General features: G+C 42.6%; 1 protein-coding gene across 8 annotated transcripts in view; it reads right to left on the bottom strand.

The window, feature by feature from the left end:
- The window catches only part of ERCC6 (ERCC excision repair 6, chromatin remodeling factor), a 72,222-nt gene that overhangs the window by 38,731 nt on the left and 9,945 nt on the right, over positions 1-23,546 (bottom strand). For 6 of the 8 annotated variants that reach the window (XM_008521989.2, XM_008521987.2, XM_008521988.2 and 3 more), the window contains 2 exons: positions 18,914-19,631; positions 3,739-3,867 (listed from right to left, as the gene is read on the bottom strand). In XM_008521989.2, coding sequence (XP_008520211.2) covers positions 3,739-3,867; positions 18,914-19,631 — 847 coding nt within the window. The remainder of the gene's footprint in view (positions 1-3,738; positions 3,868-18,913; positions 19,632-23,546) is intronic. The other 2 variants (XM_070615236.1, XM_070615246.1) reach the window with 1 other exon arrangement.

Genomic DNA, 23,546 nt, shown 5'->3' with positions numbered 1-23,546 from the left:
CCCTGGAAAAGAGGATTAAAAATAAAAGCACAATGAAGTCTAGTGTGGATAAAAGATCATTTAATTTGGGAAGAAGGACTAGTTCTATTAACAGGTGGTATATAATCAGGGAATCATGGTACCACTTAAGGAGCCCACAGCTGGGGAGGCACCAGGGCAGGTGGTTTGGATTTAGCCTCAAAACCATCCTGCATGGAGATGGTCAACCCATTTTATAGTTAAGAAACAAAGGCAGAGAGAGGTTAAACAACTTGCCAAAGGTCACATTGCTAGAAAAAAATGAACAAGCCAGAATTGAAATCCAGAACCTCTGATTCCAAAGTGATTCCACCTTAGAGATAATTCTGACCAGTGGCTTTCAAAGAGGGGTTATTTTGTTCCCTAGGGGACGTTTGGCAATACCTAGGGACATTTTTGGTTGTCAGAAGTGGGAAAATCCAATTGTCATCTACTGAGTAGAGACCAAAGAAGCTGTTCAACATCCTACAACGCACAAGACAGTCCCTACAACAAAGAATTTTTCGGTCCAAAACATTACTTGTGCTGAAGATGAGAAAGCCAGCTCCAGGAGAAAGCTGGCTGTGAACAACCACCCTAGGGCAATCTCAGCTTTGGAAAAAGACGCACTCAGAAAAGTCTCCACAACACCAACGTCCAATCCGCCTCCAGAATCACTAAATTCTAGTCGCTCCGGAATCGCCCTCCCTTTACTGAGGGACAGAAGAACTAGGGGACCAGCTCCTTGGGCAGAGCAGGAACCAAAATCTGCCAGGGATCGTTCCAGTGCTTCCAATGCCTCTCTTTGTTTGGGGCCATTCAACTTAAAGTGGGAAGACTCTGGAGAGAAGCAATCAAGAAATAATGAAAGGAATAAGAAACTGTGACCAGCCTGGTATCCCAGAGGGAGCCTGGACATCTGGATTCTATGTGACCCAGGAGAGGCAGCAACAGTGCGCCGGGGGTTTCCTCATCTACACGTGTAATCTCCAAGGGCGTTCAAACAGCAGAGGATTGTGTTTCTACGAGGATGATTAACACCACAGAAATGACGTAAGGAAAAATATCTAACAGGCAGCTCCGTAAGTTACATCACTACATGGAAATCCCCAACAACTGGGGACCCTGTACAAAGACAGCAAAGAGCAGCTCTTTCTTTCTACAAAGGCCCCGGGACAGCACAGCACACTGGCTGCTGGGCACGTACTGCTGGATGGGAGTCAGGGCCTGGGGTCTGGTTCGGGCAGTGCCGCTGACTGACCCAGGTTTTGTTGCTTCACTTTCCTAATAATAAACCCTGTAAAACAACTGCACACTTTAAGTGAAAACGGGTTATAGAATTCAGTTTTCAGAACCTTTGAAAAGTACATAACAATTACTCTTTAGGGAAAGTCAAAGATTTTTACAAACTATTGTACAATAGTAAAGAAACTACTATACTCTGCCCCCCCTCCCCCTGCCCCCTCAAGACTGAAGCATCACAAATTAAGCACAGACAGTTGGTCTACCTTGGCATTGTCACGCTAACCTGAGACTGCATTGACTAGTGTGGCTGAAAGGAAGGTCAAAAGATGGAAGTTTGTCATTTGATTGCTAAATTATACAGACAAATGCATTTGCTGGGCAAACTTTCAAAACAGAATTTTAAAAGTTAAATATGATCTTGCAGAAAATAGCACTTAAACAGATAATTGTGCCTTCGGACTCCCTTGTGTACAACTATACCCCGTTAATTTAATTCCACAGAGTGCGGTAAATACCATAAATATCTATCTAGAGCTTAAAATTAAATTGGCCTGCTAAAATTAATCATAAAAGAAAAATGCAGGCCATCAATCTTACTACTTTTTTTTCATATAGCAAAAGAAAAGGAACAGAAGTTTTATAAGATTTATGAAATATTTCAAATTCTGTATTTGAGGGAGAAAAGATGAAAATAGCAAAATACTTTCCAGGAATATGTAATTAAGACAAATTTTTAAAAAACATGTATTTACACTAACTACAATGGGTTAACAGTCAATACAATGAATCCTGTATCCTCTTAGTAAGCAAAGTTTGGTTCTATTAACTGTGAAATTTGCTAAAAATCTGAAATTTATACAAAAATGCACATTCAACTTGATCCTTGAGGATATTTGCCATCTCACCTACTACACATGTACAAGTATCTTGTCTTTGTTAAGTCAATTTAATCTATAATTTGGATACTCCTTCTGCTAGTACAACACTGATACTATTTGCCCTGTTCCTTAAGAAGCAATCACTTTAGAGAAGATGCAAAGAGTTACCTACAGACGTTGTCTTTATTTACCTTCCCATAGTTAATTTTCATTTGGGAGAAGCCATAAACAAAGCAGCCACCTCTTCGGACTATAAAATGTCTAAAAAAATTACTAGACATTCAGATTTGAACTTCTTCACAGCTCTGCCCAGTTATGGCAATCTAACCAAGACACTTCAAGTCTTGAGGATTCAGCTTTCCTACATGTTTAGTGGGATAAAATAACTACTCTCCACCCTCTTTGTTCCCCTCATCCCCGAGAGAAAATTAAAACTATAATATACGCTCTTGGAGAGGAAATATAAAAAGCATGTTATTTTTATTTTTATTTGCTAAAGAAGATTTGCCCTGAGCTAACATCTGCACCAATCCTCCTCTATTTTTTTGTATGTGGGACACATCCACAGCACGGTCGGGGAGTGGAGTAGGTCTCTGCCCAGGATCCGAACCTGAGAAGCCAGGCAGCCAAAGCGGAGTGCACAGAACTTTAACCACTCAGCCATGGCATCAGGTGCCCCAAAAAAGCATGTGATTTGTAAAGAGACATCTTGCACAAGTTTAGGGCATGGCTGAAAGCTGAATCATGAAGGAGATTAAACATAACCATCTCAAAGAAAGAAGTGTGCATCCTGCGCCCAAGAACCAAGTGACGATCACAAGACAGAAAGAGGTATTCCACGGTCTAACTTCCTACATGATCCAGAAGGCCTCCTAAAGACCTTGTTAAAGGGAACCCGGCGAGTGATGAGACTGAAAACGTGCCTCAGTGCTTACACTCATCTTGGAGACTCGCCCAGGCCTCGGAGGCTACGGGCAGGCATCTATCATGCAGCCCCCGGCTGTCTGCGCCGTCTGTAACAGCGGCCACTTCCCACATGAAACACAGTTTCAAACAGCAACTTAATCCTAAAGGTGTTGGCCTATATTTCCTCTTTTGACATTAGAACAACATCTACATAAAATATTTAGATGCACATTTGGTCAGCTCAAAAGCATTATACCCTTAGGTACAATATAAGACACTCAGAAAATAATCTCAACAGTTTTTTATTTCTCATAGAAGTAAAAAACCTCCCCAACAGTGATTTTAATATACAACTCTTCTTACTTAATTAACCCAACTTAAGAAATTAGAAGTTTGGTCCCTTAAAATTACTAAGAACAAAAAAATAACTCAACATAGATGACTTTTAAATGTGCTTTCAGTCTGCTGAGACAGGTCCATATAGATTCATCAATTTATAAACATACCCAACGCGCACTTTAGTCAATTTATTATCATCTAATTTTAATGAACAGCATGTGGCTAAAATTTCATTTGACAGTATCTATATTTTGCAATAAATTGTTTCAAGTACCTTAAGGGCCCACAGGTAACTACTGTGTAATTCCTAAAATATTAATTTGTACACAATGGCTTGATGACAGATAGAAAGGAAAGAACATATGGCACATACTTAAAAAGCTTTCTGAACAGAAAACCTGGCATTTTAAAACCTTCGTCAAATTCGGCATCACTTTCCTCAGAATCGTCTTCAAGCTTCAGACACTTCTCTTTGTTCTGCAGTCTCAGTTTATTCCATCTCCTACCACAAAAATAAAATCATATTTCCATTATTTTGGTTACAAGACAGATTAAAATAGATAGTTTTAGATAATGCACAGGAAAAACAGGCAAATGAGAATGGTCTTTTAGCTTTTTGCTGCCATCATTACCCAAAATGCCGATATTCAAAAGAGAAAAACAATTAATTCTCTTTTCCTTCCCTCTCAATTTAATTTTATTTGAATTATTATAGCTACTCTAGAAATATTTCTGTAAGGTCCCATTTCATTATCAAAACTACTTGCTCCTCTTCTGGCATACCCTAAGGGAAAATTTCTCTGCTAGTTCCTAAGATATATGAACTTAATTCCAGAAAAGATTTAGTGAAAATTTCAATATAACTACATATTCCAAAACGGCAATATAACAAAAAATAGATTTTATTTATAATTACTATTTCTGTGCTAAACATAGGAGAGTTGTAGCATAAAACAGCACAGTATCTTGAACATAAAGCAAGTTTTGGGTCAAAATTACTATATTTCAGATTCACATATTGATTACTCAATTGGAAGGGCATCAACAACATAAAAGTATTGATAATTATACCAGTGAGAAAAAAATGTGTTGACTAAATAAAATCTAAGTTATAAATTTAGTAACATGATGCTTTTTAGATGTAAAATAAGATGAACATTTATATTTTGGAAGGGTGCTACCAAGTATGTACAACAGAAGAAATGTCTGAAAATCAGAAAGCCTCAGCTGTACACCAAGACCGCTGGGAAGGGCAGCCATTGGTCAGACTCATTGTGTACCCATACAACTATAATGGACACTGGTGTCAAGAGTTAAAAAAAAGAAAAATAGAAAAGTCAACAGCCTCACATTCTATTAACTTTCAAAATAAAAGGCTGACCATTTTCAGTATGCATGCAACTGACAGTGAATTTCACAAAAGGGTGGAAACGAAATAAAGCAACAATACAGATAAATGTCTTCCAAGTAAAAAGCTCACAGGAAGGGAATGAGAACACAAGAGACGTAAGAAGGCATTTATCTGCCCCTGACCACGCAAGAGTAAAGAGCGTGTGACGAAGGGGAAGGGGAAAACGTGAGGATGAGACCGCACACACCGCCGGTTAGAGGAATGGCGTGTTTTCCAGCATCAACTACAGCAGAGACGCCAAAGAAGGAGTGACAGGCACCCCATCCAGGTAGCTGCCTGAGGACCTTAAAGCACATCTTCTGATAAATTCTTACCTTGTTGAAAATTTCACCCCTTCAAAGTAACAAAAAGAAGGGCTAGCTGAGGCTTAATTTGTGATCAATAAGGAAGAACTAGCTGGTGACTGAAACCGCTTCTCAGGGTACTAAGAGAACCTATCACTAAGCACTGTCGGTAATTTCTAGAGAAGAAAAGCAAATGGAAAAGGTGGTATATGGCCAAGTCTAAGAAAATAGCTATCATATAACCTTAAGGTTTAAGATGTGATAGTTTTATGTAAAAAATTTAATGACGGTTTTGCGCTTAACTTCCAAAGGCAATCTCTTCCTTTTATTTGTATTTTTCTTACTTAAAAATCATCTCTATGCAAATTGATTAAATAAAGTACCTCCAGGTGGCTATGCTACTCTTTGCCATTCTTCTGAGTTTCACATTATCCACAAATTTAATTAAGTGCAATGGTATACAGCAGTGGTCCTCAACCAGGGGCAATCTGGCCAGGCCCGTCCACCTCGTCTGCCCCCCAGCCCCGGGTAATCTGACAACATCTGGAGTCATATTTGGTTGTTACAACTGCTGGGGGAAGGGGAGACATGCTACCACCACCTAGGAGGTGGAGGCCAGGGATGCTGCTAAGCATCCTACAATGTGTAAGACAGCCCGCCACAACAGAATGCTATCTGGTCTCAATGGCAATAGTGTTAAGGCTGAGAAACCCTAGTATATAGGTATCCCTTATTACTGGAACTTAGAAACCAAAATGAGGCACATACATTTTCTAGCTGTATATATCTAAAGTCTTGCTACTATCTGAAATTTAGCAAGCAAGCAATTCCAGATCATATACCTCAGCATCTGAACTCTTACTATCAGAGCTCAGAACCAAATATCTGCATAACAAAAGATACTGGTATTCAGCAAATTTGTGGATAAAACAAAATTTGTGGAAAAAATCACAAAAACTATCACAGCCAGTTAAAAATACTCCATTTTGCAACTACTCAAAGATAATTTTACAGGAAGAAAAGGAAAAACACCAGAAGATACTGAAGTTTAGCACAACAAGGTCATTAAATGTTTTACTTACAGGAGTATCACACATTAAACTTCATTGATAGATGACAGCTATTTCCTTAGACTTAGCCTGTAAATCTTTGTGGCTGTTAAAATTCCCACCACATCACTCTGCATCAGTAGGGTTTCAGCTTCTTCCTTCCCCTTCCCTCCCTCCTAAACTATACAGCATCATGTCACCACAGAACACACAGCACCTAGGAAACCACACAAGCCACTACAGCAATGATTGCATTCCAGTGCCTTCCGCTTCGTAAAGAAGAATGAAAAGTCAGTTTGGCTAAAGGATGACTAAAGGTGGTGGGGAAAAATCATTATTGCCTGCAAGTATCTGTATCATTGTGAAGACAAATTGCCCCAGTAGAATCATATGCACATATTAAAGGCGGAAAATACCACAGTATAAAACCACACGCACACGTGGCTCAGGCAAAGAGATTCCTCTGTTACATAAAGCAGTAATTCCTCATGTGGCTTGTAGCCAGAACAGACCTGACCACCTCACCAGCGCTCACTGAGCAGGGCAGCACCGAGCGCTGGTCGACAGGACCAGGAGGTAGAGGACAGCCGGAGTCACCGGGATACTGAGAAAAGGAGAGGCCTTTCCCATCCTAGAGGCCCTCAGGGGTCTCAAAGTGGCTCTCTTTAGTGTGTGTAACCCGCCGTCCTGCAGCCTGGCAGGCGGAGCGACCTGTCCGACCAGCAGACGTAAAGGGGGATTCTGCACTATGAATAAACTGGGTGTAACGTGTGCAGCGAACATAGGACAAAACACCAAAGTGTGGACTTGAACGGTCTAGAATCAAATCCCAGCTGCCATTTACGAGCTCTTTAAGCCTCAGCAAGTAACTTAACGTCCTTAGCATCTAAGTGTCCTCATCTGTGAGAGGGGGAGACCACAGCATCCACTTCACTAGATTTGGGGAGGATTAAACGAGGTGTCACATGTAAGCGCTTATTAGCACAATCCTAGAATCTAGTAAGTGCTTAATGCATTAATATACTGCTACATACAATCGTATCTATTATTGAAATCCTCACACACCCTGAGGCAGGTACGATACTACGTTCATTACAGAAGAGGAAAAGTAACATTTAGTACAGGGCAATCCGGTGTGATAATGCAACGTGCCACAGTGTTTGACAGAACTGCCCGAACGCAGATATCTGAACAAAAACTACGACAATGTATCAAACGGATGCTCAGTAAATTATCATGAATAACGTGATCACATGAATAAAGACACCTAGCCATCAGGAGGTACCTGCTGGAATATCTCAATTTAAAAATTCTGTAACAGAGCGGCAAACAGTAAACTGTCATGAAATATGGCCATCTTTTAAATAACAAAAAAGATAGAGAATGACTTAAAATTGGTTGGGGGCAGGTAAAAATGAACATCGGGGCCCAAATGATCTGAAATCCTAAGAGTTAGAAATGGCTCCAAAATGTCGAAATTCTGTTATTTCAATAAAAAAGCTAGATAACCGATTTTAAAAGTGGAAGGAGGCAGGAAATAGTCCAATATTTACAATTATGGAAAAGAAAGAACTTTCTCATATTTTTATCCTCTCATTTTGAAAACTCCACACATGTAATAGTCACAGCTGCAGCCACATAAAAGCAAGCGGGCCTGGTGCTCGCTGGCAGTGTTGCTGGCTCCTCACATGGCGGCCACAGTCGGCCCACTGTCAGCTCCACTGGCAGCCACTTGGAAGAGAACCTCATAACAAATAGCAACTTCAACTCCAACCAGAGGCAGGCAGAGAACAGCTCCCTGGCTCCGCTCCATTCATGCAGGAATGAGAACCTGGCCCGGGCCGTGGAGCCCGGGGCTGCTGCTGCAATAATGATCCGTCAGAAGCAACACAGACCCAGGGCCAGATTGCCGGCAACACTGCACAGCACAACCAGTTGAACTGCACCAGGAATACCACTTCCTCCAGTTGTAACCTACTGGGGCACCTGGTCCATGGAACCCTAACAATACACCTGAGAGCTAGTTGCCGCCATTTAAGGTTAATCTGTTTCCAGCATGTCAAGGATGTTCAAAATACATACGCAGAAAAACACAGCAAGCTGCCATGGCACCACACCTTGTGGCCTCATCTCTGTGCATCTGCATCCCTCTACTGTCCCAACCTTCCTCCTCCCAGCACACACCCCCACACACCTGGGAGACCCTCCAGACCTCCACCAAGAAGGGCCTCCAGAGGAGGAAGCCTTCCCTGACCAGCCACAATTAGGCATCCTGGCCCCCCCATGGCACCCTGGGCACGCCTGGTGTCTCTACTAGCATGCTCGTCCAGTGTTAGCATCTTTCGAAATCTAGATCTGTCTCTCCCTTGGACTGGGAGCCCCTTGAGGTGAGAGGCTGTCTCAGCCATTTTTAATCTCTAGAGACGGGTATCACGTCCACCTCATCATGGATTCTCCATGCTGACGAATGAGGTTCAGAATCGGGCTGGGACAAGGAAGACACCAGGGACAGAAAGCACGGCTTGAAAATGGTCAGAGTGCATCATTCAGAAATGGGTTCAGGAAACCTCCTGTTCTCTCTCACTACAGGCTCCTCCTGTTGCATCTCCTACTCCATCTACACATATGCCGTCAAGGTGCGACACCGAGTGACCTCCACCGGATCAACATGGTTGAGGTCCACTACAAAGAACGAGCCGTGGCAAAGGGCAACTGCAAAGTCAGAGAAATTCTTAACTTAGAATTTTGCAAGGAGGAAAAAAAGGAGAGGAGGGGGAGCTCATTATATTAAATAACAAAAATTCTAAGTTATTTGTCATTCTGGAGTTCTGTTTTTTGGGTCTCCCAGTGGAATCACTTTGCAACGAGCCTGGTTTCTGCACACCAGCCAACAGGAAGAATCAGGAGGCGTGAGTTTGGGCCCACGCCTCCCTAGGACCAGACGGGAAAGGCTGGGCAAGAGAGTCAAGTTTATACGAAAGAATTTGTCTTCCAACAGAGCAAAAAAGAAGTTTAACTGGCCTTAAACTCTCTTTACCAGACTAGAAAGGAAATAACGTTTTGATGTTCCCACCTTCATCTTTCTCTTTAGTCCATAGATATAAGAGTCACACAGCTGCAAGCAAATAAAATGAAGCACGTTATCACTGGGGTGGTTTCTAACTCCTACAGTCCCTGAGACTCCAGTAGCAGCCAGGAGAGGAGGACCCCGTAAAAAACACAGATTTAAGAAACCCACTGAGAAATGAAAACCAGAAGTAGGCAGACAGCTGCTTTACAGGTCCATAACCGGTAAGCGGAGGTCCGAACTTTAGAAACATCATCTAATATCACTGCATCTGTCTCCTCAAGTACAACATGGGTCAAATAATAGGTTCTTACAGGACTAAAGGAGATCATATACGTACTATACCCTTTGGAAACTATTTTTTTATACTACATACAAGTCATGTGCTATCTTATAATCATTGGCAGGAGATTACACAAAAAGTAAAACTGAGAAATTTTAGTTGACTATAGGTTAAATGGGAATAAAAAATAACAGATGTCAAAACACCTACTACCATCTTGGGCAGGCAGGAGTTAAGTGCACCACCCCAGTCTAGAAGGCCATGGTGCTACTCCACCCGTCCTGTGAGCCACGCTCAAGATTATCAGAGCCCATTCTGAGCACGATATCCTACGCATCTAGGACAGCAAGGAGTGTGGAAATCAAGCCTTACAAGGTGCAACAGAAGGACCCAGAACACTGACCTTACAACAAAGAGAACTCGGAGGAACCAAAGTGTAATCCTGACCTACCCACACTCAGAACCAAGGAGCAGGCTGTGAAGCATGAAGAATGCCCTCGGGCAGATGTCTGCTGCCCCCTCGTATGTTCAAAGGGGAAATAACTTTTTATTTCTCTTCAAACAACTACTGCTAATGTACTTATATTTGTATAGATTTTTTTAAATAATTTTTTTAACAATTTTTTTTCCTCTTTTTCTCCCCAAATCCCCCCAGTACATAGTTGTGTATTTCAGTTGTGGGTCCTTCTGGCTGTGCTATGTGGGATGCTGCCTCAGCATAGCCTGACAAGTGGTGCCACGTTCACAGCCAGGATTCGAACCAGTGAAACTCTGGGCCACTGAAGCAGAGCATGCAAACTTAACCACTTGGCCACAGGGCCAGTTCCTCGTATAGATATTTTATCACTAAGTTGACTTCAATCATATTAGTACAAAATGTATGAAAGGTAAGAATAGCCCAACATTAACCAAACTAAGTTTATAACAGCTGATGATTTGGCCATGGATACTAATACCAACTGTTAAACTGCTTCTTACTTCAGAAAGAGGTCACCTTTTTATACATATCAATATTTATAAGCTCTTCTTCATAATTCCTACGGACTCTCTTACTGGCTAGATGAAATTTGTGTAGTAAATGTTTCACCTAGTGGGCATGCAAATAACAAGAACAGCTACGACTAACTGAGTGCCAGACACAGGCCAAGTATCTTAGATGTATCATCTTCTGTAATCCTCTTATCACCCTTGTACTGCTGTGATCCCCACTTCACAGATGAGGAGATGCACAAGATCTCGTGGCTACTGGGGACACTGCCATTCCAATTCCATGGCCTGTGATTTCCAGCCCCTACGTGAGATATCATCTCCTTAAGTAAAATCAGCTAGCTCTGGATGAGTTGTGGTTTGAAATTATACATCCATTCATCCATACTATGTATATATATATACCGTGTATATATATATATACATAGTATGACTATATACATAGTATGTATATATATATTTTTAAAGCTTTGTACAAAGCATAGTCAAGTACCTTTTTCTTTCTTTTTTCTTTTTTTTTGTGGGGAAGCATTCACCCTGAGCTAACATCTATTGCCAATCTTCCTCTTTCGTTTTTTTTTTCCTCCCCAAAGCCCCACTGCATGGTTGTATATCCTAGTTGTAAGTTGTTCTAGTTCTTCTATGTGAGCCGCCACAGCACGGCTACTGACAGATGGGTGGTATGGTTCCACGACCAGGAAGCAAATCTGGGCCACCGAAGTGGTGAGAGCACCAAATTCTAACTGCTAGACAACCAGGGCTGGCTGTATTATTTTTTTTAATTTAGAGTCAGAAAACAAATACTAAATAACGACGACTAACAGTTCCGACGCTCACTGTGTGCTGGGCACTGTTTTACAACAGAGTAGCCTACATGTATCAGTTCACTTAGGCAGACACTACTATTTCTCTCTTTTTCACAGTCAAAGAGAGAGGGAGGGACAGCGGCCTGCCCAAGACACCAATGTGGAGACAGCGCAGCCAGCAGGGCTCCAGAGTCTACTCCTGTTACATAATCCTGCCTCTCAAAAACTATTTTTCAAACTCCCTAAAACCACACCCTTTCTCACAGTACCAGCCAAAAGGGCAATAATCACCCCTTTAATTGCTATAAAATGAAAACAACTGTATATGAGCAAACTAAATTCTAAAACTTCACTTCTAATTTGTCTCAAAAAAGGTCAGTGCTGAAGTTGAAGGAGGGGAAGACAACCTGCCTTCCTGTCTGATTACGTGGCTCCTTCCCCGCCTCGATACTGTGCGGGGTGACTCAGAACACACTCCTCACTGACCCTGCCAAATTTCCCAAGCGACAGTCAAATCAGCTTAGCAGTTCTTCTGACTACAGACAACCCAGGCTGAACAAACACGTAAGATACACGGAACAGCAGACAAACCAACGTACTGACTGCCTAGACCAATCCACAAAAAAGGCAAAATCCACCTATTAACAGGAATCATCAAACATGAGCAGCCTGAGACCAGATATTAATACAATGAACATGGCCTCTCCAAAACGTCAAGGAAGTCACATACTGAGCTGCTTGAAATTCAAAACTGACCGTACTGCTCTGTCTGCATTTTTATGTTGCAAGGGCCACGAAGCCTGCAGCGGTTCAGGCCTGCACTGACTGTGAGGGAGAAGTCACACATCATACAGTTAGACCATTCTCAACATCCGGAGAAATTTCCATCTCAGGATCATTCTCCATTTATTGCAATATCCATGAAAGAAATCCTACAACAGAAGCACAACTGAGTACGATTTGATTTTTTAAAGTATATTCAAGGCACCAAGCTGGGTATTTAATACAGTTTGCAATTCTGTAGTGCAATAGGTTTTCTATTTCAGACAGCTAAGAATCCCTCACAGATTAGGCTAATTTGCTAAATTGAGATACTCAGTGTTTTACTTTTCTTATCTGCCTTTTTATGGTCTATCTGGGTGGACTTAATTGGCACATCTGAGCAGATGAAATACCCTCAGTTAGGAGTCCAGATCTCATGGAGTAAATTAAGACTGATGCAGACAATTATGCAGTGGAGCTGAGAACGAGAGGTGTGTGTGGCGCACGAAGGGGAATTAGTCTTCATTTGCGTCTTTAGCTTTGTCATTTAAAAGAAGCCAAGATGCTCTCTAAGAAAACTCCTTAAGGGAGTAACTTTTTCTTTTCTCCTTAAAATACAGATTCCTAGGAACAAAAGAAAAAGAACACAGGTTTGTTTCTTGAGAAAGAAATTAACTCCCAGAAACTGATGACAGGAACAATCTTCAAATCATCATATTTAGGTTTCTGGATAAAATCTAGACTAAACTTTTATACTAAATTCAGGTTTTTAGAGATCAAATGATTTGGGATTTTCAAGAAAATGTACAAGCAAACCAAGCTCCACAGTGTAACCAGGTGGCTCAGTGTGACCTGAAGGAGCTGAACCCTCCTTCAGAGCAACAAAGACCCAACTGAAGGACACACCGGGCACAATCCCCGTGCAGAGCGAGCCAGCTCCAGGAAACAGGAAGGGAAAGGGGCTCCAAGAAGACGACAAAATGGAGACAGCAGCTGGGAGCGTGGTTCCAGGGGGCACAGTCTTGAGCAGTATTTCAGGTGAGGAACGGGACCCGCACAAAGTGTGGAGTTGGTCCCCACCAGGTAACCAGAGGAAGCGGCTGCTGAGGCAATGCTCTTCTGAGTCCATGGCTCCAGACCAAGCCAACGGGTCAACCTCACCTGACCCGAACACCTTCAGGCCCCCGCCCCTTCTCCAGGCTTCTCTGCTTACTGCTATCTCGGGAAAGTTACCTCAGCTTTCTGGGCTCAGGTTCCTCTCTCCTAGGGGGTTGTGAGGATCAAACCAAGGGACCCACATAAGGGGAAGCACTGACAAGTGGTAAGCATTCAGTAATGCCAGCTTTCATTGCTGTTCTCAGGCAACCCCCTCCCACCCCCCCACCGATGGCTACCCTTGCTCAGGCCACCAGGGCCTCCTAATTTCCAAAACCAGGAGACTTTTTTCAACATTTATCCTACTTGGCTGGACCCTCTCGGCATCTAAAAATGATGACAGCCTTCCTCTTCTAGAACTATGCATGTATACAGGCAAATCCTCCAAACCAGGATCCAACCCACCCCTGGCCCGAGGGGCCCCAGTGCTCAAGGGGGAGGACAATGAACATACTGTTTTACCAGATGACTAAGCCTTGTGGATTATTAAAGATATTCTGTAAGATGTACACAATGAATAGAGTCATTAGCCCTTTTAAATTCAAAATTATTCACATAAAATAAAGCAAAAAATGGGGCAGAAGAAAAGAAAAACGTTTAAGGTCAAAAACATATTCAAAACTTGGGGCTGGCCCCGTGGCCGAGTGGTTGAGTTTGCACGCTCTGCTGCAGGCGGCCCAGTGTTTCGTTGGTTCAAATCCTGGGCGCAGACATGGCACTGCTCATCAAACCACGCTGAGGCGGCGTCCCACGTGCCACAACTGGAAGGACCCACAATGAAGAATATACAACTATGTACCGGGGGGCTTTGGGGAGAAAAAGGAAAAAAATAAAATCTTTAAAAAAAAAAAAACATATTAAAAATCAGTTACATCAACAAGCACCATGACTACAGACTCAGATTACACTAGATCACGAGGCAAATCTTCTACCCCAATTCACACCATCCTTGTCAGGTCTTCCAGACTCCCTAGCAATCTCCCCAAATCCTCAACCAACTCCCAGATGCCTGCCTTCGGTTTTTGGTTTGGTTTCCAGTCCAGGGAGGTGGAGACACCATGCGCTGATTCTTGGCACCACCTTGTGGTCACATCTAGATACTGCACATTCCACCCAATTCCACAGATGGATGGAAACTGGCATTTCCACAACCCTGTCCTGGCTTCAACCCCCAGCTCTCTCTCTTAACAGTGAGACCATGAGCAAGTCGATCAACTTGAAAGGGCCACGATAAAGCGCTGTACAGCCTATCATAATTATAACAATTGGAAGATATGTATGCATAGGATCAAAGACTGGAATGAAATGTAGTGCAAGTGCAAGGGCACGGCCCAGCACCTCCCACCCTGCCCTGCGGCCTCAGCTGCTCCAGGCCGAGCCCTGAGGATGCTTCCCAGGCAATTCTGAGGCACATGCCCTGATAAGAACCAAATGATCTGTTACCTACAGCATTTAGCTGAGTGAACCGACCCCAAAGTTCCTCTCTAGGCCCTCTCCTACATAAACACAATCGTGCAGGGTACGTAGATTTTAGAGATATACAAACCGAATGTGCCAAAAGCTACAGGCTCAGAAAAGACTACATAAAATCGACTTATACACATCAAGTAGTTCCCAAAGTTGACAGCGCATCAGAATCACCTGGAAAAGTTTTAAAATCACTGTCCAGTAGCCCCATGCTAGACATGCTGACTCAGCACCTCCAATAGCTGGGCTCCTAGGGGAAGAATCCGCCCCAGGGCTGGGAACCTTGGCTTTAGGCTATGCTTGTTGCCAAGGAAACAGAGGCTGTTAGGTTAGCAACTTCAACAATAATGGCTGCCAAATGGAAATAGAAACAAGAGCTTTAAGGTATGGGTGTAAGTCCAATTATAAAAGCTAACTCTAGGCAGGCCAGAAGGAGACAAGACTTCTTCAGAAGGGCAGTCTCTCACTTGGGATGCCACCTGACCTATACCCAAGCCTCACCCAAGCAGCACTGACCACTGCTGGCAGAAGAGGCAAGAGTTGGTGACATTTTTTTGTCTGTGTTATATCTCAAGGTTGGCAAACGGCTGGCATGCATGCTGCTGCTTCCCCTCCATGGTCCACAACCCCAGGGAGACATCACTAATGGACTGTGGCACTCTTTCCCAGGGAACCCAAACAGGGCCCCAGCCTCCCCCTGCACAGACTGCCACTGTCCAAGATGGGAGCTGGCCGGCGAGGCAGGGGCTACATGCCCTCCCCGTCCTAACGTGGACAGCTCAGCAACTGGGCCTCTCTGCATACCACGGACACCACACCAGTCTCCAAGGAAATCCAAGAGACCCCTGAGGAAACATGAGCCTCCAAAGCAAAGCAACTTTTCCTTTTCAATGACGCACCTGCAGTTGTGGGGCAAGGTGGCAAGTTTTTAGCTGCATCCTAAAGTCCATATCAACATATCTGAACTCGCCAACAGACAGGGCCCCGTGCTCCGATGGACCTCCTCCACAGTCTACCCAGAACGCCTCACTCTGAATTCATTAGTCCCCTCACACTGGTTAGGTCCTACTTGTGCCCATGACCCCCGCTAAAAGACTGCAAATTCTTTGCCAGAAACCCTAGAAGCCAGTCCTAGAATGCAGACATGCATTCATGCAGTGAGGGCAAAGAAGATGCAATGGGAGCTGACCTCTCATCTCGAGTGGAAAATGAATCAACAAGATCGAGGAACAAGGACGGCTGATCTTTGATCTGCGGAGGGGAAAGGAGCACATATGAAATGTTTGGTCTTCCTGGCCATTCTGGGCTGTCCTCGCTGTACAGACTGGACAAGATAAGTGACATGTAAGTCAGGGACACACATCACTCAAACACCGAATGTGTGTGACTTCTATTAAGTCTTTATTTCGCTCCTGGAGCTCCCACACCCTAGGCTTTCTAAAGCAGCAATATATTTTAAGAAAGAGCTAAACCTCACAACTGAAAGCCATATACTAATGGAAACTTTAGTACCACAAAATGAAAATGAAAAAATAATGGGTGTTTTATAAGATCTGATTACCACTGACATGAATAAGAAACGACAGAGTATTCATTTCTAAGAAGTGGCTCATCCATCCTAGTACATTGTCAGAAGTGTGAGCATCAGGGACCACCACTGAGGAGACAGCCTCCAAATGAAACGGAGTACAGACAAGGAAGCAGGGCAAGAAGGTGGGGAAGGCAAAATACATGAGCAGGTTAAAACCTGAAAGGCTGATCTGAGGTCTTAGGCTAAATCAGAGAAAGTAGGATCATGTGTGTTATTATCCAGTTCCAGAAGAGATTAAGCTATAGTAAAGGCTTGAGAGGAAATTTCCACTGAGCATCAGCTAATAACAGATACCCCGTCAGGACTAACTGAGAGCTAAGGAAAGACCATAACTCTAAGTTGAAAGAATAAACGGGATGAGACAGCCAAGAGTCACCCACTTTTACTTCCGAGAGTTTAAAAGAGCATCATAATTAATAGGGCTATAACCAACACACATTTAAGTTTAATAAAATGTGCCTAGCCTGGTATATATTCCTAAATTCTAACCATTAAATTCAAACCAGAAAAACTCAGTTTCTATGTTGTGAACTATATGGAGCTTTATTCTGATCTGTCATCAAGCCATGGCTAATATAAGAAATCCTAAAGGTCTTTTTCTTCATTCAAGGGAATGTCGTTACAATTTCAATCTGTCTACAAATATCAGCAAGAAGTAATAAAACATAAAGAGTGACTGCAAGTTCTCAAATGTTCTTAATATGCTCCTCAATCCTGAGCATTTTCTTTTCTTTTAACATCCCCCAATCCAAAGAGTACCAAAGGAGATGCAGTACAAACACTGCAATGTGGATGTACGCAGTTTAACAGCCTTAATAACTGTAGCTATAAAATTTTAAGAGCTATAGTATTTTGGCGGCAATTAGAGTTATTGATATTTCTGAAATTCATTTGAGATTTCACTGTAACTTTAGCAAAAAAACAACAGCTTATGATATGGCTTTGGAAATAACAGTTTTACAATCTTGACATTAAGAAAAACTTATTGCCATGAATTTAAAAAACCCATATTTAAAATTCAATCAAAATAAAATGCTCTTGATCAAAATACTGATATATTTAAAATATATTTAATATTGATCCAATTTAATGGGGAGAATGTATTGCTCCATCTGTAATCAATATGTTGAGATTAACACTTTTATTAATTCTCTACAGTAGTTAAGAAAAAGCCCAACACTGCTCGCTGTGCAAGCGTTGAGAAATAGCCCTCAAACAACTTTACAGATACTAAATGTACAAAATAACTTCAAAGTTGCAATGAGAAAGGACACATTTAAGCCAATCCTCATCCATGTATTACTACACAAGGTACTACTACAATGTGAGTGTAACAGCTCTGAAGAGCTGGATTTAGGTCACGGGTCCCCAAATTTTTTGTAAAAAGAGTATGCTGCATCTATTTTTAAAAGATTAAGGAATGGATGTGGGTCATTAGCAGTTCTAAATAACAGAAGCAAAACTATCAGATCAATCTTCATTCACAAAGGCCAGTGGAAAGCTAGAGGAAATACAATCAACTAGGTCTCCCTCCAGTGAGCAATAAGAAAAAATTGTTAAGGATTGGGGAAAAAGCCATCCTGGGAGCAAATACTAAAAAAGTAATCTGTTAAACAAATTCCTCTATCCCTCTCAGTCTCTTAGCGCTCTTAGTAAGCTAATGTACGACACTCAAGACATGGTAGTGCCATGTCATGCTCCGAGGGACATGGTGGAGAAACCTGCAGCGGACAAACTGTTTCTCTTGGCTCACAAAAAAATGTGTGACAATTTGCAATACTGAGTTCAAAACATGGTCACTTTCCCTTTTATTTATTTTTTGCTGAGGAAGATTCGCCCTGAGCTAACATCTATTGCCAACCTTCCTCTTTTTTTGCTTGAGGAAAACTGGCCCTGAGCTAACATCTGTGACATTCTTCCTCTATTTTGTATGAGGGTCACCACCACAGCATGGCTGACGAGTGGTGTAGGTCCACACCTGGGACCTGAATCCATGAACCTGGGCTGCCGAAGTGGAGCACACTGAACTTAACCACTACTTCACGGGTCTGGCCCCAAACCTTCCCTTTTATCTTACCTGCATCACATACTGACAGAGTCACAGAAACAAGAGCCAAAGTGAGCCTCGAGTGTAAAAAAGGACAGTGCACAAGAAGAGTATGCTGTGCATACAAAGCACATTTCTGGTACCACAGTGGTTTATAATTCTGTAGATAACTACTGTTTCAAGACAAGGAAGGAGGGATTTAAGAAAGCAAGCTTATTCTTTCCCATGCTAAAGCTTAAATTTCAGCTTTTTTGGAAAGGAAGACCTGTAAAATTACTTTCCTGCTTCAAAAGCAAAAACCAGCCCCCCAGCAGACACCACACAAGCCTGCCTTCTCCTCCCTGAGCCTGGCTGCAGGGCAGCCACCCTCAGGGAAAGGCACACAGCTCACGCTCCAGTCCTCTGCGTGCCTCCTGCCCAGCCCTTCCCCTGAGCTTTCTTCTGAGACTGGCCCCCAAATCTGAATGAAGACCTGGAAGCAGCATCTGAGTCAGCTCCACTGAGGAGCTGGCTGTAGCGGGCTAAGGACAAACAGGGGTCTAACATATTCAGCAGGATCTAGAACTCTTACTTATTAATAAACCTGCCGCCTAAGATAAAGCAAGCAAGACAACCAGTTTACAATCTGTGCAGACTGACCTTAACCGCTGCTTATAATAATCTTCATCTCCGTCGTCTCGGCATTTCACTACTTTCCGACCTCCTCCTCCTCCTGTAGCTTCAGCTTCTTCCCCCGAACTTGGAAAAAAGTCATCGTCAATCTCTTGCACTGTGACCTTCTTCGGCCATTTCGGGCGCTTGAGCACAGGCCTCAGTTCACAGTCGGTGCCCTCTCCAGACAGGTCGGCCCCGGCCGCCTCGTCCTGCTCCTCCTCCGTGGGCAAGTACTCAGACTCTTCACTCTCGGAGTCCCCCTCTGCCTTTGGCCTCACATCAGACTCCCAGGGCTTCCTTCTCTTTAGCAACCCCACCTTCCCCTGGAACTGAAGAGCCCTCTTCTGGAGTTTCCCGATGCGCTTCTTCAAGCGCTTATCTGCTTTCGAGAGAACTCTGCTTCTCTCGTCTGGTTTGTTTTCACTGAGCGTTGGGATCAGCTCAGAAGTGACGGGAGCCGGAGCTTTCCTAGCTGCTCTTTTATTACAAGCTTGCTTCTTCCTTTCAAAAGACAGTTTCGCTTGATCTGCCAAATACTTTTCGAAGCCCGATGCTTCATTGAGCATCAGTTTTCTAGGCTTCTTCTCCTGTTTCTGAGGGATCTGGGTACCAAAAGGTGTCATCTGGCCAGTGCGGATCAGCTCCTCCCAAGCAGCCTCCTGGACAGGCATGAGCATGCTGCCGAGAGAGGACGGCCCCGGTTCTGAAAGAGGATGACAGGCATTGGGCACTTGCGTGAAACTGTCCAGGAGGACAACAGATGTATTCACTTATTCAATCAACACTAGGCACCTACAAATAACTCATATTAAAAAAAAATCATTGATGTGCTAAAGCGTACTCCCGCCCAAAAGAACTTCTTCCAAAATACTGCATTATAAATATACTCTCTGTGCATCCAAGACAGAGGTATTCATACGTAACATACAGAGAGATACATTTAGCTGAGTTTCCTTATTAATTAAAGGTAGTCCATCAGGAAGCAATCTCCCAAGCTTCCGGTGTCATTGCTCACACCAGCATTCTGATGGACTGAAATTCAAGAGACAGGAGAAAACTAGAAATAGACACTTAAAAAGTCAGCAGGCACCTAATTGGTAAAAACGTTAGCTCTCCACCCCCAATACGACAGTCACCACATAGTTATTTAAATTTAAACTGAAAATTCAGTTCCTTGGTTGCACCTGCTATATTTCAAGTGCTTAAGAGACACACGAGGCTAATGGCTCCCATAACGGAGAACACAGACAGCACTTCCATCACTGCCAAAAGGTCTAATGGACACACTGTGTTAGATGGGTGAAGTTAACTGCCTGAAGAGATGACTAAAATGGGAAGTTATGCCATAATGGTACAAAGTCACCCAGAAATCATCCCTTTCATTAGCTGAAATTAATCTCTGGCAAAATTACTTTACCAAAAGCCAAAATGCCAAAAGAAGGAAAGCTTAACAGGAAAGAATCAATATGCTAAAATATGTTTCTTGTAGGCCAATAACGCCACAGAGAGTTTTTCATTAAACTTATGGTGAAGAAAAACACACATTAGAAAGTACACAAATCCTAAGTGTACAATTCAATGAATTTTCAGGAAAAAAATCCCCATACACCAGCATCCAGATCAAGAAACAGAATTACTAGCACCCCTAGATGTGCTCTTCATGGTGCCTCCTGGCCTCTACTGCACCCCAAGATGATGACTGACCTGATTATTAACACTACTATAGACAAGCTGTACCCGGCTTTGAACTTTCGGTGAACGGAAAGGTCGTGTCTGGCTTCTTTTGCTCAACGTCACGCTCATGAGATTCACACTTTTTGTTGATTATAGTTGCAGTGTGTTGACTGTCATTGCTGTTAGTGTTCTGTTATGAAACTACATACAATTTTTCCATCCCACTGTTAATGGACGTTTGTGTAGTTCCCAGGTTTTGGCTACTAGGAATAAGGCTATGAAATTCTGGCATACATTCTTTGGTAATAGATGTATATAATTCTTTGGGTATGTTAAGCTTTAATAGACAGTGCCAAACACTTTTCCAAAGTGGTCCTATCAATTTGAAGTTCCACCCAGTGTTCGAGAGCTTCAGTTGGTCCACACCCCTGCCATTCCATTTTGGCTATTCTGGTAGGTGTGAAGCAGTACCACTTTGTGGTTCTGATTTGTATTCCCTGATGACTAAGGAACTAGGGTACCTTTCCATAGATTTATGGATCTTTTGGATGGCCTCTTTTAAAGAAAATGTTCAAGTCTTTTACCCATTTTTCTCATAGGTGGTTTGCCTTAAAAAGGAAAAATTTCTAGGAGTTCTTTACAGCTTCCAGATTCAAGTCCTTTGATTGACACATGTACTGCAAACATCTCCTCCCACTCTGCAGCTTGCCTGTTCACTCTCTTACTGCTATCCTTTGATGAACAGAAGTTCTTAGTTGTAATATAGTTCATTTGCAAATCTTTTCCTTTACAGTGAGCATTTTTGTCTTAAGTCTTTGCTCCAAGATCATGAAAATGTTTTTCAATGTTATATTCTAAAAGCTTTGTTTTACCACTCACATTTAGATCTACAATTCATTTGGAATTTATTTTTGTACATGGTGTAATGGGACAGGATTCATCTTATCTTCATGTGGATTAACTTAGCACACTTATTGAAAAGATGATTCTTATGCACAGCATTGCAGGGCCACATCTGTCATAAATCAAGTGACCATATACGGAGGGTCTGTTTGCTGGACCTTCTATTCTGTCCCATTGGTCTAATTGTCTTTCCTTGCACCAATACCACACTGTCTTAATTACTTAACTTGATAACAAGTGTTGATATTTTGTTCTTCTTCAAGACTGCCTTGGTTACTCTTGGCCCAATGCATTTTTATATAACTTTCAGAATCAGTTTGTTAACGTCCTCCACCCTCATCCTACACTTCCCACCCACATTCTCTTCCTCAAAAAAACCCCCTAAAATTTATACTGGGGTTGCATTGAAACTATAGATGGATAGAACTGACATCATTACAATATCATATCTTCCGACTCATGACCATGGTGTATCTTCCCATTTAAGACCTCTAACTTTTTAACTACATTTTATAGTTTTAAAGTAAAAAGCACTGCAGAAAACCAGATTTTTTTTGCCAAGACTTATTTCGAGGTATTTAATTTCGATTATAATTGGCATTTTTATTAAATTTTATTTTTTGTTTTTGCTGGGCTATAGAAATATGACTGATTTTTGTGTATTGACCTTATATTCAATGATATTGCTAAATTCATATATTAATTCCAACAGACTGTCCATTCTTTTGGATTTTCTACGTAAACAATCATGTATTCTGTGAATGATGATGGTTATCTCTTCTCTTTAATCTTTATACTACTACTTTTTTGTGGGGCGTGAGGAAGATTGGCCCTGAGCTAACATCTATGCCAATCTTCCTCTATTTTGTATGTGGTACGCCTCCGCAGCATGGCTTGATGAGCGGCACGTAGGTCTACACCCAGGATCCAAAACCATGAACCCCAAGCTGCCAAAATGGAGCATGTGAATTTAACCATTACACCACAGGGCCAACCCCAATCCTTATGGTTTTTATTTTTTTTCATTACTAGACTGTCCAGTCCAATGTTGAATATAAAAAGTGATAGTGAACATCTGGTCTCATCCCAGATCAGAGGAGCAAAGCCAACTGCTGCAAAGTTGACCCACCACTTCCAGAAAAGGATTCTTTATAAGATAATCCTGATAACAACTTATGAAATGGCTCACTATGTGGAGAACAGGGGAAATGAAGGCCTACTATACTATCTCTATCTCGTGGGTTCAAGACAGACTTGGCAAGGTTAAGGAACGCAGCCAACATCCACACCTGGGTAACGCAGAGCTGGAGCGCCCAAAGCCTGTGCTCCTTGACACTCTGTGCTACTGCCCCCCAACAGGGCAGAGGGCACCAGGGACAAGAAAGGGCGGAGGAGGGAGCGCAATGAGAGAGACCAGGAGTCTCAAGTGTTGGCTGGCGTCTGATGGAGAGATATAACAGGCACCAGGAGCTCAGAAAAAGGGCAAGGCCATGAGTCTACAGATTTGTAAAATACTAGAACTCAGGTGGCCACAAGCACCATGGGGAGTGACTGCGATTATCCAGGGAGAGGCAGTACAACAAGAAGTGGGCTCATCCTCTTATTATCTTATTATGCTGAGAATCAGCAACATTTAAGATAAAGCCAGAAAAGCTGGCCAAAAATAACTAATCAGAAATGGTGAGAGGACTGAAAGGAAAACCAGGAGAGAGACAGGGACCCCAGAAGGCACAGAAGCATCAGCTGCTCCAGACAGGCCAAGTGGAGCACAGGTGACAAGGGGCTGTGGATTTGTGGAAGTAACTTTGAATCCCGGGCAAAGTTTTACCAAAGAAGCAACAGGAGGTGAAAGCCAGCAGCACGTTTTAGGCAGACAGGCAGGAACAAAGGTCTGTTACCTGTGAGAAATATGGTACCTCAGGTGCAGAAAGCACTGGTCGTAGGCGCAATGGATTCTGAGACTGAACTTTAAAAGCATATCTAATATTTTTTCTATCATCTCAATTAATTCTTCATAATTCTGTCTTATTAAATAAACTTC

This window comes from Equus przewalskii, chromosome 1, assembly GCF_037783145.1.
Source record: "Equus przewalskii isolate Varuska chromosome 1, EquPr2, whole genome shotgun sequence".
In the NCBI taxonomy this organism is placed as follows: Eukaryota; Metazoa; Chordata; class Mammalia; order Perissodactyla; family Equidae; genus Equus; species Equus przewalskii.
Note: the sequence above shows the minus strand (reverse complement) of the source record. Positions and strands in the feature narration are given on the sequence as shown.